Source organism: Gracilinanus agilis, chromosome 1 (assembly GCF_016433145.1).
Source record: "Gracilinanus agilis isolate LMUSP501 chromosome 1, AgileGrace, whole genome shotgun sequence".
Lineage (NCBI taxonomy): Eukaryota > Metazoa > Chordata > Mammalia > Didelphimorphia > Didelphidae > Gracilinanus > Gracilinanus agilis.
The window spans coordinates 441,399,926-441,415,718 of record NC_058130.1 but is presented as its reverse complement, the minus strand read 5'-3'; the positions used below and the strand labels follow the sequence as shown (position 1 = coordinate 441,415,718).

General features: G+C 33.9%; 1 protein-coding gene across 1 annotated transcript in view; it reads left to right on the top strand.

Moving 5' to 3' along the window:
• The window catches only part of CTNND2 (catenin delta 2), a 974,829-nt gene that overhangs the window by 709,382 nt on the left and 249,654 nt on the right, over nt 1-15,793 (top strand). The window contains exon 11 of the mRNA XM_044665508.1: nt 9,697-9,880. Coding sequence (XP_044521443.1) covers nt 9,697-9,880 — 184 coding nt within the window. The remainder of the gene's footprint in view (nt 1-9,696; nt 9,881-15,793) is intronic.

The following is a 15,793-nucleotide window of genomic DNA, read 5'->3' as shown; positions in this document are numbered from 1 at the left end:
CTCTCTCTCTCTCTCTCTCTCTCTCTCTCTCTCTCTCTCTCTCTCTCTCTCTCTCTCTCTCTCTCATATTTCCAATTATATCAGCACTTCTCTCACCTCCCCACACCATAGAAGTAATTATCTGCCAAACAAACAGTTTTGTCTATTTAGATTATGCCTTTTGTGTTTCCATGTTTTAGTTCATTGCTTAGAGGTGAACATTAATAAAATTTTCTTCTGGTATTAAATCTGTAGCTATATTTAATGTTCTCTTGATTCTACTCATTTCACTCTTCATGATTTCATGTCTTTCCAAGTTTTAAAAAAATTAATTAATCTGCTCATCATTTCTTATTGTGCGGTCATAATCATATACCACAATTTGTTTAGCCATTCTCCAACAGAATGGACATCTCCACAGTTGCCAGTTCTTTGCCATGACAAAGAGTGCTGCTCCTGGCTTTCTTCTTAAAGGCTACCAGGATTATTCCCGATTCTTTAACAAGCCAATAGCTAGCCACCTTATAATTGCATCAGTTCAAGGTAATAACTTCTTCACACCTTCTCAAGGAGTGTAACTACTTTTTACATTTACTTTACAAGCTGTGAATTGGTCATTCTCAGTCTTGCTGGAAGATTTTTTGAAGTAGTTTTACGACAAATAGGACCCTCTGGTAGCCATTCATCTCTAAAAATGACAGACTAAAATGGGCTTCACTACCATCCTGATATTAGGCAGTAATTGATTCTTAGTGCACACAACAAGGAAACATCCGTAACAACATAATTCCAATTTGGCCATTAATATCTTAAATGCATATATTTGATAAAATCTTTGTGACTATTCAAACAAAGCCCATTTGGGGATACTTAAAAGTCATGAAAGTATTTGGGGACTTTTGCTGGAATAATTTTATTTGTATTAATTCTTTCATGTCTAAGAATCACTTAACTTTTTGCTAGTACAATCCTTGAAAAATGAATAAATGAGGAGCAGCTAAGTGGCACAATGGATAGAACACCAACCCTGGAGCAGGGAGTCCCTGGGTTCAAATCTGGTCTCAGATGCTTCCTATCTGTATAATCCTAGGCAAGTCACTTAAACCTGTTTGCCCCAGCCTTTACCTTTCTGTCTTAGAGTTATTACTAAGACAGAAAGTAAGGTTTTTGTTTTGTTTTGTTTTAATGATTAAAGGATGTCACTGTCTTTAACCAAGATATCACGAGAGTATATTCCAAAGAGGTAAAAGATAGAAAGAAATATTCAATTTACATCAATATATTTACAGCAGCACTTTGTGTCATGGTCAGTAAACATTTACTAAATTCCATGTGCCAGACCACTGTGCCACAAAGAAAGAGAAAAGAGAATTTCTGATCTCAAGGAGCTCACAGTCTTTTGGGGGAAGACACCTAAAAAAATGCTGAAAAGAGGAGGAGTAGGCTGAATGAAGACTTGAAGACCTGCAGCCATATGGAATAGAATAAGAAGGACTTCTTAGGTCCTGTCCTTATACTATAGAGAATCTGGAAGAAGTTCTCCAAGGTCTACATGCTATGCTGTCCAGTTAGCTGGAGGGAAGGCCCACCCCCCAATAGGAGCAGCTCCCTTAACAGAAACAAAGTAGTTGTTCATTTATGAGAAATGGATTAACACATTTTGGTATATGAATGTGATAGAGAAATAATTAATAAGACAATAATGAGGCTGGGAAAGACTTGCATGATTTATTGCAAAGCAAGCAAAACCAGAAAAATAATATACACAATGATATAGTAATGTAAATAGAAAGAATGACAGTAGCAAAAAAGTAAAAATTGAACACTGTATAATTATAACGACCAAGCTTAGCCCCAAGGACAGCATACAAAGATGCACCTAATTCCTTTCTTGGCAGAGACAGGGACCCTTGAATGTGGAATCCTATGTAAACTGGACTGAGCTATTGATTAGTTGCCATGAACTGCCTTCTTTTCCTCTTTCTTTTTCAAACTTTATTACAAAAGATGGTTGTCTAAGTAGGGAAAGGGGGAGGCACATATTAAGAAATGAAGGTGACATAATAACAAAAGAGCAATAAAAACAATTTTAAAAATGAAAAGATTGAAAGTTAAGTTTTTATTACTAATTAGAAATCTGGGTAATTGACTAGCTTTTACATTGACAAAAAATGTTTTCCATCAGCTTCCACTAGATGTTTAAGTATACTAATTCTAATAAATATGTAGTTATGGCTTGTAACTTTTTTCTCCATTTAACCACCTTATTGATGAAATTGCCTTGTAATGAGATGATGTTAAGCCCTCAATAGCTACACCATCTGAAATGAAATCCCAGACAGATCATTCTTAAGCCCAAATCCTGCTTTATAAAATTCTATATAAATTTCAGAATAGTTTTCACTGTTCTTTTATTTATTTTCACTTGATTGTATTGATGCCACATACATTATTGAATTTGTTCCCTTTTCTCCATCTCCCCAAGCCAGCATTCCACAATAACAGATTTTAAAAAGAAAAAAAAACCATCAAAAAGTCAAATAATACATCTTTCTTATCTGGCAAGTATATTCAATATTTTACAGATGCTCCCCTGTATAGATGAAAACGTAGAAGTATATTTTTTTTAAAATCTCTCTTCCAGAGGCACTCTTGGCAATTATACAATGTTGTTTTTCACCCTATTTACATGGTTGTAATCTTTGTGCATTTTGTTTTCCATCTTACTTCATTCTGCACCAGAGCTGAAAAGGACTTCAGAAGCCATTAAGTGCAACCCCCTCGCTTTATAGATGAGGAAACTGAGGTCCAGAAATTGAGTGATTTGAACCCAAGACTTCTGATTCCACGGAAAATGCTCATTCTACTCTACCAAACTCATAGGTCTTTCTCTAAATTCTTATGGCCATCACTTCTGACAAGGTGGTTATAGTCCATTATAGCCATGTACTACAATTTACTTAGTTATTCCACAATTATGGACACATCATTTATTTGAGTTTTTTGCCACTATAAAAGTGTTTCATTGAATATGCATGCATGTGTTCATGTATGTATTGTGGAAACAGAAATATATACATCTACATACCTATGAATAAATTGAACTAAAAGTCATTCTATAGATAAATAAAATGAAAGTATTTAAAGTATATCATTATTAATTTAAGGTAAAGTCTCCTTCAGGATTGTATTTAGAGCCAGAGTACTTTTTCCCTATTGATTAAAAGATAATGAATTCTAGAGAAGGATGCCATGGCGTAATGGCAATAGGACAAACCGTGGAGTTAGGCTCTGCTTCTAATCCTTACTGTTACTGTAACCATGGGCAGGTTATTTAGCTTCTCAGTGGGGCAGGCAGCTCTTTAAGACTATGTGATAGCCATATTTCCATTCTGCATCAGTGACAACAATGAAATCACACAAACTTTAAATAAAATTAAGCAAAGTTTCTTAAGGAAATTTTAATAGAAGTTTTAAAATTACTGGAATTTATTAATATCTTTATTTTTAAACATTCTTATTAATGACTTAACAAATAATGTATCATGTTATCTTCATTTGGTTACATTAGTAAAAAGGGTGACCTTTTATATAATTTTTAAGATATTGGGGTATACTGCAAACTCAAATTATTCATAGTTTTCTCTTAATATAAAATTTAATATTGCATCTTGTTGCTTTAAAATTTTTGTAGAGTTAATATTGTTACCCAAATAGAGCATTTGGGAAGGGGATTATAAGCTTCATGCCATAAATAATTATGACCTAAAAAGTCCCTTGTTTTCCTGAAAGTTGGGGCCATAAGCAATCATTTATATACAACTTCTGAAAAGAATTATGAAAAATTTTGGAAATGAAACAATTTAACAGAGAAATTATTCAATTAAGATCTATTTTTGTAATGTTGAATCTCATACTTCTTTCCACCATTTTCTTTTTCTTTTGTGTTATCACCTAAAATCATTTGTTAGGGGCAACTGGGTAGCACAGTAATTAGAGAATGAGACCTGGAGTCAGGAAAACTAGGTTCAAATCTGACCTCAGAGTCTTCTTAGCTTTGTGACCCTGGGCAAGTCATTTCACCTCAGTTGCTTGGTCCTTACTGCCCTTTTGCCTTAGAACTGTCACTTAATATCGATTCTAAGATAAAAGGTAAGAATTTTAAAAATAAATATAATAATGTGTTAGGAATCACTTGACACAAAGGAAATGTTTTAATTTAAGAACTGAGTACTTTCCCTCAGAAATATTTATAATCTAGCATACACTTCATATCCTAGAGACATTTATTTTTAGAACTAAAATGTGAACCCACTGGGGAAAAAAGCATCTTTTATCAAATAAATTTAATTAATGCACTAAAAGCCTATCTTTTGCTTCATGGGAAAATGGAAGGAACTCTGATTTTTGAGGGCTTTGTTAATGAAGGGCAAATTCTAGCCATTTCTTGTAAGCTATAAAAGTTTCATCAATATCCTAGTAAGCTAGAAAGGTTTCAACTATTTCATCATATGAACAGCTTAGCCAAATTTAGAGAGGGCCATTAATTTGCTGGCCTCAGGGTAATGTATTTCTCAGCTCCAGCAACTCATGGAATCTGTTAACTAAAGTGTAGAAGGCCAGTGCTTAGGCTAGTAGAAGGAAATCATGAAAATGTATCATTTTATATTCTTTTTTTTAAAAAACCTTTACCTTCTGTCTTAGAATCAATACTGTATATTGGTTCCTAGGCAGAAGAGTGATAAGGGCTAGGCAATGGGTGTTGTGACTTGCCCAGGGTCACAGAGCTGGGAAGTGTCTGAAGTCAGATTTGATGATCTCTGTGAGATTCATATTCTCCTATCACTAGACCTCGCTTTCAATCCACTGAGCCACCCAGCTGCCACCCATTTTATATTCTTACAAGCTTAGTTGGCTTCTTAATTTTGTTCTTTTAGTGTTTTTGTTAAAATAATATTTGAGGCAAGAGAACATGTAATTTACAGGCTAGGCAGATATTGACAGGGCAAGAAAAAATAAAAAGCACTGTCAGAGTGAATTGGATAATATTTGACCAATTGAAAAGAAAATAAAAGGAAGAGGATATTGACAGAATAAAATCAGTTAGCCTTTTCAAATATGCCCTAGATAGCATTGGCAAACCTTTTTGAGATGGAGTACCCAAACTGTGACTTCAAACCCCTTCATTACCTCAGAGATCAGAGGGAGGACGTGCTCACATTCAGCTGCTGGGCATGTGAAAATTGTCCTCAGGTACTGTGGAGAGGGTGAATGGCCCCTCCATGCTGCCCCAGCATTGTGCTATGCCTTCACCAACATGGCCCTAGAGTGTTCTTTGTCCTCTCTAGAGTGTGCAATCAATTTCTTATCTCCTAATACTAACATATGACGAACTTTATCACTTCATCACTTACAACTCCTAACAATATTTCATCTTTGGCTTTGGTTGAACCTAAAAGTTACTGCTTCCTTCACCATCTCTGATCATGTACTGGTTTACTAGAGCTGCTAGGCATGCAGAAAAGAGGGATTCATATCAGAGACCTGAGATTTAAGAATCTTTCAAGCTATATATAAAATCTAGTGATGTCTTGCTATTTATTCTATCTAGCTATAGCTGAGAAGGTAGTTATTAACCTAAGTTTACCTATAGTTCTCACGTACAAGTTCATAGCAGTGATAAAAGAAGACAGTCATCTCCAAGAGATAAACAGTCAAAGAATATGAGTTTTCAAAAGATCTGCAAACTAAAAATGCCATATGAAAACTTTCTTCTACTAGTAAGACAAATGTACATTAAAAGAGTTTTGAGCTTTCCTTTCATTTCCATGCAAATCGGAAAACATGTAAATAAAAGAGAAGCAAAAATGGCCATTAAAAAAAGAAAGAAGGAAAGAAAGAAAGAAAGAAAGAAAGAAAGAAAGAAAGAAAGAAAGAAAGAAAGAAAGAAAGAAAGAAAGAAAGAAAGAAAGAAAGAAAGAAAGAGGACAGCTCTTGAAGGGGCTGTAGTGGTACAAGCCCTTTTGATGGACTCTGAATTTGTTCTACCTTCTTGGGTAGAAATTTCTAACTATGCCCCCAAAAGGTTCAAAAGAATGTATTATTGTCCTATTATCCAACCATACCATTTCTATGAATAAGGTACACAGAGACAAAAATAATGAAAATGAAAAGGTTATTAAAAGAAAGTTGAACTTTGAACAATGGGAAAAATAGTTAAGTTCTTGAGGAAGGGAAAATGAAGCACATTTTCTCCTTCATGACTTCTAAGATACAATATTATTTCATATTGTTACAAAGAGTTTCTGGAGCAGATGTTTTTATTTGACTGTTTTTTCTTTATCAAAAGGGAGAGGTCAGTCTAGAGTTGGGAATGGGAAAAGACTGATATGAATATAAAATATATTGAAAATTGAATTTTTAAGAAAGAAATGTAGGTAGAAAGCTTAGAGTCATATAGGCCAAATATAATTATAATTTAATTGAAGTGTGAGTCACACAGGCGACTAGACTGTAAAGGTCAATTGAATGTGAACTAAGAAATTTCAACATATGCAGGGCTTCTGAATTAGATTTTACAATTAAAATGAAGTAATTTTTTAAGAGAAATGAGATTAAACAACTGGTAAAAAATGTCTAGAACTGTATCATTATTTATTCCATTCACTCTTATCTCCTATGAGTTGACACCTAATTTCCATTTGCCTTATTCTCCATTTCAAATTCCTAGTTTTATAGCTACATATATATACACATAAATATACATACACATATGTTATATAGAGTTCATATATATATGTTTGTGTATATATAAGTATATATGTATATATCAACATATATATATACATACATTTTAAATTTGCTTGGTTTTATGGATAATTTTGAGATCTTTTTAAGATTTCTCGCCTAAAAAATTGAAGTTATTTTTCTTGTTTTAACAGTCCTGTTTCTCAAGTAAATGTATTTTGGTAGTAATAGATCCATTTTATTTTAATCAGCTTTGAAAAATCAATAAACAATTGGCTTAAGATACAGAACTTTTGAAGTTGGATTTAGAAAGGGAAGCATGGCAAACCAGTGTTAAAAGATACTTGTATGTTATTATACATATTTAGCAGAGATAATATCCAAGGAAAAACAAAGAGAGAGAAAAAGGAAGGGGGAAAAGAAGAAAGGGAGGAAATAGGCATTTATTAAGTACCTACTATTTGTTAGGTATATTTTGCTTTACAAATTATAACCCTTTTGTTCCTTCTAGTAAGCCTGAGAGTCATCCCCATTTTATAGCTGAGGAAACAGGTAAATCAAAGGCAAATGACTTGCCCAGGGTCACACAGCTAGTATCTGAGGCTGGATTTTAACTCAGATTTTCTGCCCTCCAGGCCCAGTAGGGTATTTACTATAAGATCCTTCCACTAACACCAGAGGCATTATCTTTGTATCTTGCTTTTGATCCCATCACCTACTGTCTCTTAGGCCCTCTCACATTCTTCCTGCTTCTTAAAGAAGCTTTAATTCTTTGAACCAATAAAGAAAATCAAAGAAAAACACTTTTCTTCCACTATCCACTGTACAACCTAGCTGCCTCAATATTATTCAATGATATTCAATTCAACAACAATTCAAGTAACCTTTAATACTGCTTTGTTAGTTGCTAGATATAAGATAGATAAACAAAAACAATACAGCCCTTCTTCAAAAAGCTAACTGCAGGGGCAGCTGGGTGGCTCAGTGGATTGAAAGCCAGACCTAGAGACAGGAGTTCCTGGGTTCAAATATGGCCTCAGACATTTCCTAGCTGTGTGACCCTGGGCAAGTCACTTGACCCTCATTGCCTACCTTTATCACTCTTCTGCCTTGGAGCCAATACACAGTATTGACTCCAAGATGGAAGGTAAGGGTTTAAAGAAAAAAAAAGCTAACTGCCTAATAGGAGAATGACAAGTGGAAAGAAAAATATGGCAAAAGGTAAAATATAATTGGAGCAGAGGAATACTAGCCAAAACATATGAGCAATTTTAGGACTGAAGAGGTTCTTTTACAAAGAACTTGAGGAAGGCTTTGTAGGAAAAGAAAGCTGAAGAAAGGGAGTCTCCTTACTAGACAGAAATTGCATTTTTGTAGGGGTATTCAAGGTCAATTTTGGTGAAAGCAAAGTCGTGTGGTTGGAAGAAGGAAAGATAAGAACAGAACAGGGAAAGCAGTCCAGTTTGGAGAGAATATAACAATGTGTGGGAGAAAGGGCACAATAGGAAAGGTAAAGGACCTTGAAAAAACTATAAGGATTTTATAATTTATTTGTTAGACTTTAGAAAGTGACTGAAGATTTTTGAGTATAAGAATAATATAATCAGCAAGGATATTAGGATGATTTTTTTCTTTGTTTAAAAATATTGCTTTCTGTCATAGTAACAACTCTAAGACAAAAGGGCAAGGTTTAGGCAAATGGACTTAAGTGACTGATCTAGGGTCACACAGCTAGGATTGTCTGGGACTAGATTTGAAAACCTTCATTCCTTTAATTCATTCAACAAATATTTATTGAGGACTTAACTGTGTTCAAGGCACTGTCAAGGAGCTATGGATAGTAAAGTTATATATAACGTATGGTCCCTGCCCTCAAGGGGCTTACAATTCAATCTATTTGGGTATGTTTCTCTTGGATTTACCAAAAAAAATCAAAAATCAATACATTCAAAAGAAATATATGCTACTTGTGTATATATTAATAGTGCCTGAAGAAAAATCATGTCTTCCTCAGCTGTAAAATGAGGAAGTTAGACTTGATCTCTTAAATTTTCTTTAGTACTAAATTCTATGATCCTATAAATATTGGGGATATTGAGTACTAAAAGTTGAGAATTGTCTTCACAGAAATGGTAGAAACATTTCATTCCTTTATCTTGGATAAAACTAAAATGTATATTTTGTTATTAAGAAATAAAGTTCTTATTCTCCCGTTAAGTATCAGAGCACTTCCATTCCATTTCTATTACTCCCTCTATCATCAGGCAAAGAAAGCACCAACATCTGCCTACTGCAATACAGGCAGTATTCTTCCTTAGGCATCACTTCCCAAGATAAGCAGAGACAGAAAGAATAGGTAACTCATCATTTTTCCCATTAAAGCAGCTGTGGTATCTAAACTCCTTAGTTCTACTGGTTTCTTCTTATTACATTCCCCTCTTTCCTTTGCATCGCTACGTCTAAACTGTCCTTATTTTCATGTTTTATTTAATGTAGGATATAGAGCAAATTGGAAAGACTGTAGATTATCAAAATCAGAATTTGGTAGATTATATACAGAGTAACTCTGAAAATCTACTTCCTCACATACCTTTGGAATTGCTTAAAATTTGGAAGATTCTCCCCCTTGCATTTTCAGTAGATAGAAACCCATTCAACATCATGTACCTAATCACTTCTTCCAACTCTGGTTACTTTCTATTATAAAACACAGATAACTAAATCACAAACTCTCGTTCCACTTGTCAGATTTTGACAGCCCTATTTCTGAGGGCCCACAGAGATGCTCTAAACTGAATTCCTTTTTTTATCTTTTAATGAAAGTTAAGGGGCACAGTCTTAAAGGAGAAACTTGTACCTGCATACACTATCTTGCTTTCACTGTCAGTTTTATTAACAACACTAAGTGAATACACAGTTTTCAAGCAACCAGTGGTCACTAAAAATGCCCTTTTAATTTGTTCTTTGTAGGAGTCCTTTGGAATCTTTCTTCATGTGATGCACTTAAAATGCCAATTATCCAGGATGCCCTTGCAGTGTTGACCAATGCAGTCATCATCCCTCACTCTGGATGGGAAAATTCACCACTCCAGGATGATCGGAAAATACAGCTCCATTCTTCACAGGTGCTGCGTAATGCCACTGGGTGCCTAAGGTGAGTCTTGTGAATGCAAGAGCTATATTGTGAGATTTTCTCTGCTCCGCAAAATTCCATTGGTGCCTCTTTGCTTCAGAAGCTGCAACATGGAAGATGGATATTTCATTATGTCAGTTAACTGATTCATAATTTCACTGAGGGGGTACCCTTCTAGCTTCTCAAGATTTGTTTTCTCATTGTGTTGCCAAAAGTCATTGATGACTATGAGCTTTAGATAAAGTTATTTATTACCAAGTTATTGATTCATTCTTCAGTTGAACAAATAATGCCAAAGTGTCCTCATGATCTTAAAATCTTAGCAGAGGTGGATCCTGTTTGTACTGTCTTGGGAGTGTCTCTTGTTAAAATTTCAGTGTCAGTATTTACAAGTCAGAAATCAGTTTTATTGTTTTGTGGGTTGTTTATACCTGTGAATGTAACAAGTAAACTGTTAATATTGAAGATTAAACTTATAAGTATGTCATTCTTTCATTTTTAGTTGTTTGGTTTTCGTCATTAGTGTTGAGAAGTAGTTGTTAAACATTTAACCAGCATATCCCTTACTAGAAGAATACCTTTGGTTTAATCCATTAGTGAATGGTATTTACTGTAACTAGAGTGTGCTTAGTTTTGGGTATACAGGGATGAAAATGAAACTCTCTGCTCTTGAGGAGCTTGCATTCTAATTGGAGGGAATAGCATGTATAAATAGTTGTTGTTTTTGTTGATCAGTTGGTTTTTTAGTCTGTTCTGACTCTTCCTCACCCCATCTGGGGTTTTCTTGGCAGAGATACTGTAATGGCCTCTTATTTCTGTCTCCAGCTCATTTTATAGATGAGGAAAATGATGTAAACAGAGTTAAGTGAATTACCTGGCGTCATACTGCTAGTTAGAGTCAGAGGCCATATTTGAAATCAGAAAAAAGAGTCTTTCTGACTCCGGGTGTCTTGGCACCACCTAGCTTCACTTATGAATAGATATAGCCATTTACAAAGTGGATATGAGTTCATTGCTGATAAAGAAAGACTCCAACAACTGGAAGGATCTGAAACAGCTTCATGTAAGAGGTGATGCTTGAGCTTAGCCTTAAAAGAAACTAAGGGTTAATTAAATCTAAGGTAATCAAAGGTATACATTTCCAGGCATGGTGGCAGACAGAACACCAACACAAAGAGGGGAAAAGAGGGGCTTGTGTGTGAGGAAGAAGGCTAATTTGGCTTTGTTCAAAGAGAATAATAGTAATAGTGTGGAAGGGTATCCAAGTAAAAGAATGTTGACCTAGTATTTTATTTAAGACTTGATTAGTCATTTCAATGCAGCATTAGTGATTTAAAAGACAAAATAAGGGGAAATGTCATAATGACCAACTAACTAGAAAACAAAAATGCCTAAACACTTTTCTTTAGTAGAAAAGTGAGTTGACTGTATTCATTTTAAACAATTTTATTTTCTAGGTGAAAATGTAAAAAAAGAATGTATTTTTGCTTTACAGTTGAAAGAGATATTTTGTGGACTCCTAAGTCTAATAGTTTATGGTAATTTAGTATTTGCTGCATGCAAAATATAGATGAATTATACAAGTACCTGTTGGGATGGCAAGACTCACAGAGAGGTAGACTGTTGTTTTTTTTCTTATTGTGTTAGAGATCTGTTTCTGGTTGGCATTGTTTTTGTTCCAATTATGTATAGTGTGTAATGACTGATATTTCTCCAAGTATATACATAAAGACTGCTATCTCCATAATATCTGAAAAAGTTGTAGGACTTTCTTTGATGTTCCATGCCCCTTATACACTAAGATATTGGGCTGCTAGCTGTTAAAGAGTATAATCCTAAGGTGTTGTACAGCCCTTATTATTTCAGGGAATTTGATGCAACTTTCCACTTAAAAATCTTATAGGTGGTATTGTGCTGAATGTGATAGGCCAAACAAGAAATGTAATTTAAAATCATTTTTCAAAATAGCATAATTTGCTATATCAAAATTTTAAACCCAAACCATAAAATATTGCTTAAGATTGGTGGAATATCAGTGTGCAAATATTGCTAAAGAATTAGAGGTGCAATTCACCTCTTTTTCTAGTGAGAAGCAAAATCATCACAACCTCATCCTGAATAATTATAACCTGAATGGTGGGAACAAAACTTTTGAATGTACTAGGAATGAACTCAGCCACTCAGCCTATGTATGTATTTAGAAACAGCACATTTGAACATAGATTCTGGAAGTATTCACGGGAAAAATGCACCTCCTAAGATAATTATACTTTCCCAAGACAAAGAATGAGAAAAAAATGTATTCTCTACATATTTCCTAGGACAGAAATAGAACATTAAACCTGTATCATTTTTGTATTTTGTACACCATCCTTTTTCAAGCAATATACAATTTATTTCGTGTGGATGGCTCCAGCAAATATAAAGCTCAAAATTCTGCATTTTTTTTTAAAACACACATAGCTTACTTGATAGACTTTGTGAATTGTTGTACCCAAGATTACTCATGATGTAGCAGCCATGTTTCTGGTGTTGAGCCTCATTGAACTTCATAAGATTGGCGTTCTCATGATGGATATACAGTTTGTTGCCTTTCCTCTTACATGCAATTCAATCTAATTGTCTGCTTCAGGTATTGTCTTTGAATTTTAGGTGTTATCGAAAGCTATTGAGGGCATTTCATTTTGGCTGTAGGCAACTGGTTCCTTGAAAAATGCAGATACTCTTAATTATAGATCCAGATACAAAGGCATAAGTAAATGATTATAAGAGTGTCATTTCATCAGGGATCCTCTGTTGTCTTAATTCCTTGCCGTCCCACTTTTCTGGCCAAGGATCAAGATTCACAGGAGTCATTTACTTTGTTTCTTTTTTTTTTAAAAAAACCCTTAACTTCTGTGTATTGACTTATAGGAGGAAGATTGGTAAGGGTAGGCAATGGGAGTCAAGTGACTTGCCCAGGGTCACACAGCTGGGAAGTGTCTGAGGCCGGGTTTGAACCCAGGACCTCCTGTCTCTAGGCCTGGCTCTCAATCCTCTGAGCTACCCAGCTGCTCCTGTCCATTACTTTGTAACGAGTGGTACCTACTGACAATTTGAGCTGATATTAATCTAATAGCATACTTACAGTTGAAATGAGATGTTGACCAAAATTGAGGTCAGACCAAAATTTACTGAACCTGATGAGGACCCTAAACCAAGCTTGACTACATGCATATATACATGTATGCATACATGCATGCTCACATGTATATATACTTGAATGTGTATACACACTATCTTTGTTCTTAGCCAATGGTATCCATCATGGAAAGAAAGGACGTCTATCTTAGCCTATTGTAGAAAGAATAGATTATAAAAAAGTAAGCAAATGGATGAATAGGTAATAAATAAATGAGTGGATGAATAGATAAATAAATGAGAGAGAGAGTTAAAACAAGCAAATTTCAAATTTGCAAATCCAAAGAGCATTTTCTATTATGAGTTTCAACTTACTTCAAATTGCTGCAATAGTTTCTAGGTTCTCTTTCTTGTATTACCCAACTTTCCATTTTTCTTGTCATGTGAAACAAAGTTAGAATCCAGTACCAGGACATGGAATTAGAAAAATTCACCTTTAATACCAACTCAGTATTTTGAGTATTGGCTGTGAGATTGTAGACTAGTAACTTATTTTTCTGAGGTTCAGATTCCTCTTCATTAAAATTGGTATAATAATCCCTGCACCACCTACATTACAATATTATTGTGAAAACACTTTTTAAAGCTTAAAATTCTATATAAGTGAGTTTGCTATCATTGGCAGCAATAGTTGCTGCATCACCAGTATCAGATCTCACCTGATTATAGACAGATAGGTTTTTTTCATTCAGTGATATTAACTTGTCTGTAAACTTCTCCATGAGTTTAATCTTTGCTGAAATGAATTTAGGTTGATATTTATTTGAGAGGCAGCATGCCGACAGAGAAATTTGTTAAAGAATTAGTAAGATCTGGATTCAAGTCAGACCTATGAAACATACTGACCTTGTGACCTGAGGCAAGACACCCCTACCCCCAACGGCACCCATGGGCGGCTCTCTAGAGCAAGAAGTTTCAGGGCAGGTGCCCATTTTCCTCATTAGAAATTCCTAAAGTCGATGAAATCACAAGTCAACCCCCCCCACCCGCCTACCCCCAAAAAGATGACTTAGTGACAATAGTGTTGAAGAGTCTATATAATACATCAAAACTATACTGAATAGATCATGTTGAAAAATTCAAAATCCTAAAATTTTAGGAATTTTTCTATATGCTGTTCTTTTTCTTATCTTTGTATCCCCAGGGTTTAACAGAACTTCATAATTATTTTTTGTAGTTCTATTAATGTTAAGCATAAAATTATGTTTAACATTAGTTGTGTTAAACATAATTAATTTTGTATAAAATTTGTTAAAATTCAATTTTAAATTGGATTTCTTTATAAAACATAATTTCTTTTTCATGAAGAGATTACATGACCTTTTTTTTCTGCCTCTCAATGTTGTCTACTTTCATGTAATGACCTCCCGTGGTTGGCTATCCACATAGATGAGATCCAAAATCTACCTAAATATGATTCCATTAGGCACTGTAAAGTTTGACTCATCAAAGCAGCAAGACAGAAAAGTCAAAGTTAACATTTCATCATATCTTCTATAGCCCATAAGCAATCCTGTACGGACCAGAAATTTCATGATGATAGCTATAATAATATTTGTATTTTGTAACTATTTTTATGAAAGTGTATATTCTCCATGTTGAGATTTAATTAAGTTCCATAGAAATGTTTTCATTCTTCCCCTCCTCTTTTGTGTCATAATTTATAATTATATTATTTTTCTGTCTTACGAAAGAAATTTTCATAGTTACTTGTCTTCATTCTCTATTAATAAGCAAAATTTAAGGCATTTGGTACCTAGGTTCTAAGACTATTCAAGTAGTTATTATAGTATTATAAGTCACAATGTTGTCGTATTGTAAAATCTTTAAAGTATTTTTATTATATATTTCTGTTTAAATTATGGGAACTCATGAACAATCCTTAATGTCATTATGAGATTAATTCCACTAGCGTTTTCCAGAGTTAATATGTTCTTATTCTTTATCATTCCAATTTAGTATTTTGTTTTCAACTCATCATTTATAATCAAAGATCTGCTTTGAAATATATCTACACATTACATATATGTGTGTATGTGTGTCTAATATATGTAAATACATAAAGTATATATAATATCTGCACATGTCACTAAAATGTATTTCTAAAATAAGCTGAACTTAGAATCTGAAATTGCTGTATTACAGTGCTAACCAAGATTTTTCAAATTTATAAGACATTTTATAACATTAGTGAGAGCAAAAAGAATTAACTTTAAAATAAAAATAGTTTAATTATTTAATCTTTATTATCTTTTAAATTTCTATTTTGTATATGTTTTATAATATACATATTATAGTAGTGTAGGTATGCATTATATAATTTACATGTCAATATACAGATAACTGATAAATATCCTCAAAAAAATTTTACTGGTATGTGTGTGAATAAAAATTATTTGGAGACCACTACTATAAGACCTTAAAGCTTACTCAGAAGGTCCAGTGGGAGTAAATGGAAGACAAGAGTTAGACTTTGAAATATAGTAATAATTTGCTCTACTGTCTACTATTTACATTTCTAGGTAGGATCCCACCTATCAGTTCCATTTTTTTAAATCCATAACTGTGATTTTATCTACATAGGGAACTATTGACATGAAGCTGTCTCTTCCTCCCCAGACTAGTAGCCTGATACACCAAGATCATAAGTGACTTCTTAGTCTGTTGGGAGGATTTGATATATGTCAGGAGTGAGATTTGAACTGTGCTCTTTTGAGTTCTCTATTTGCTGTAAGAAGAAAGTGATTATTCAAT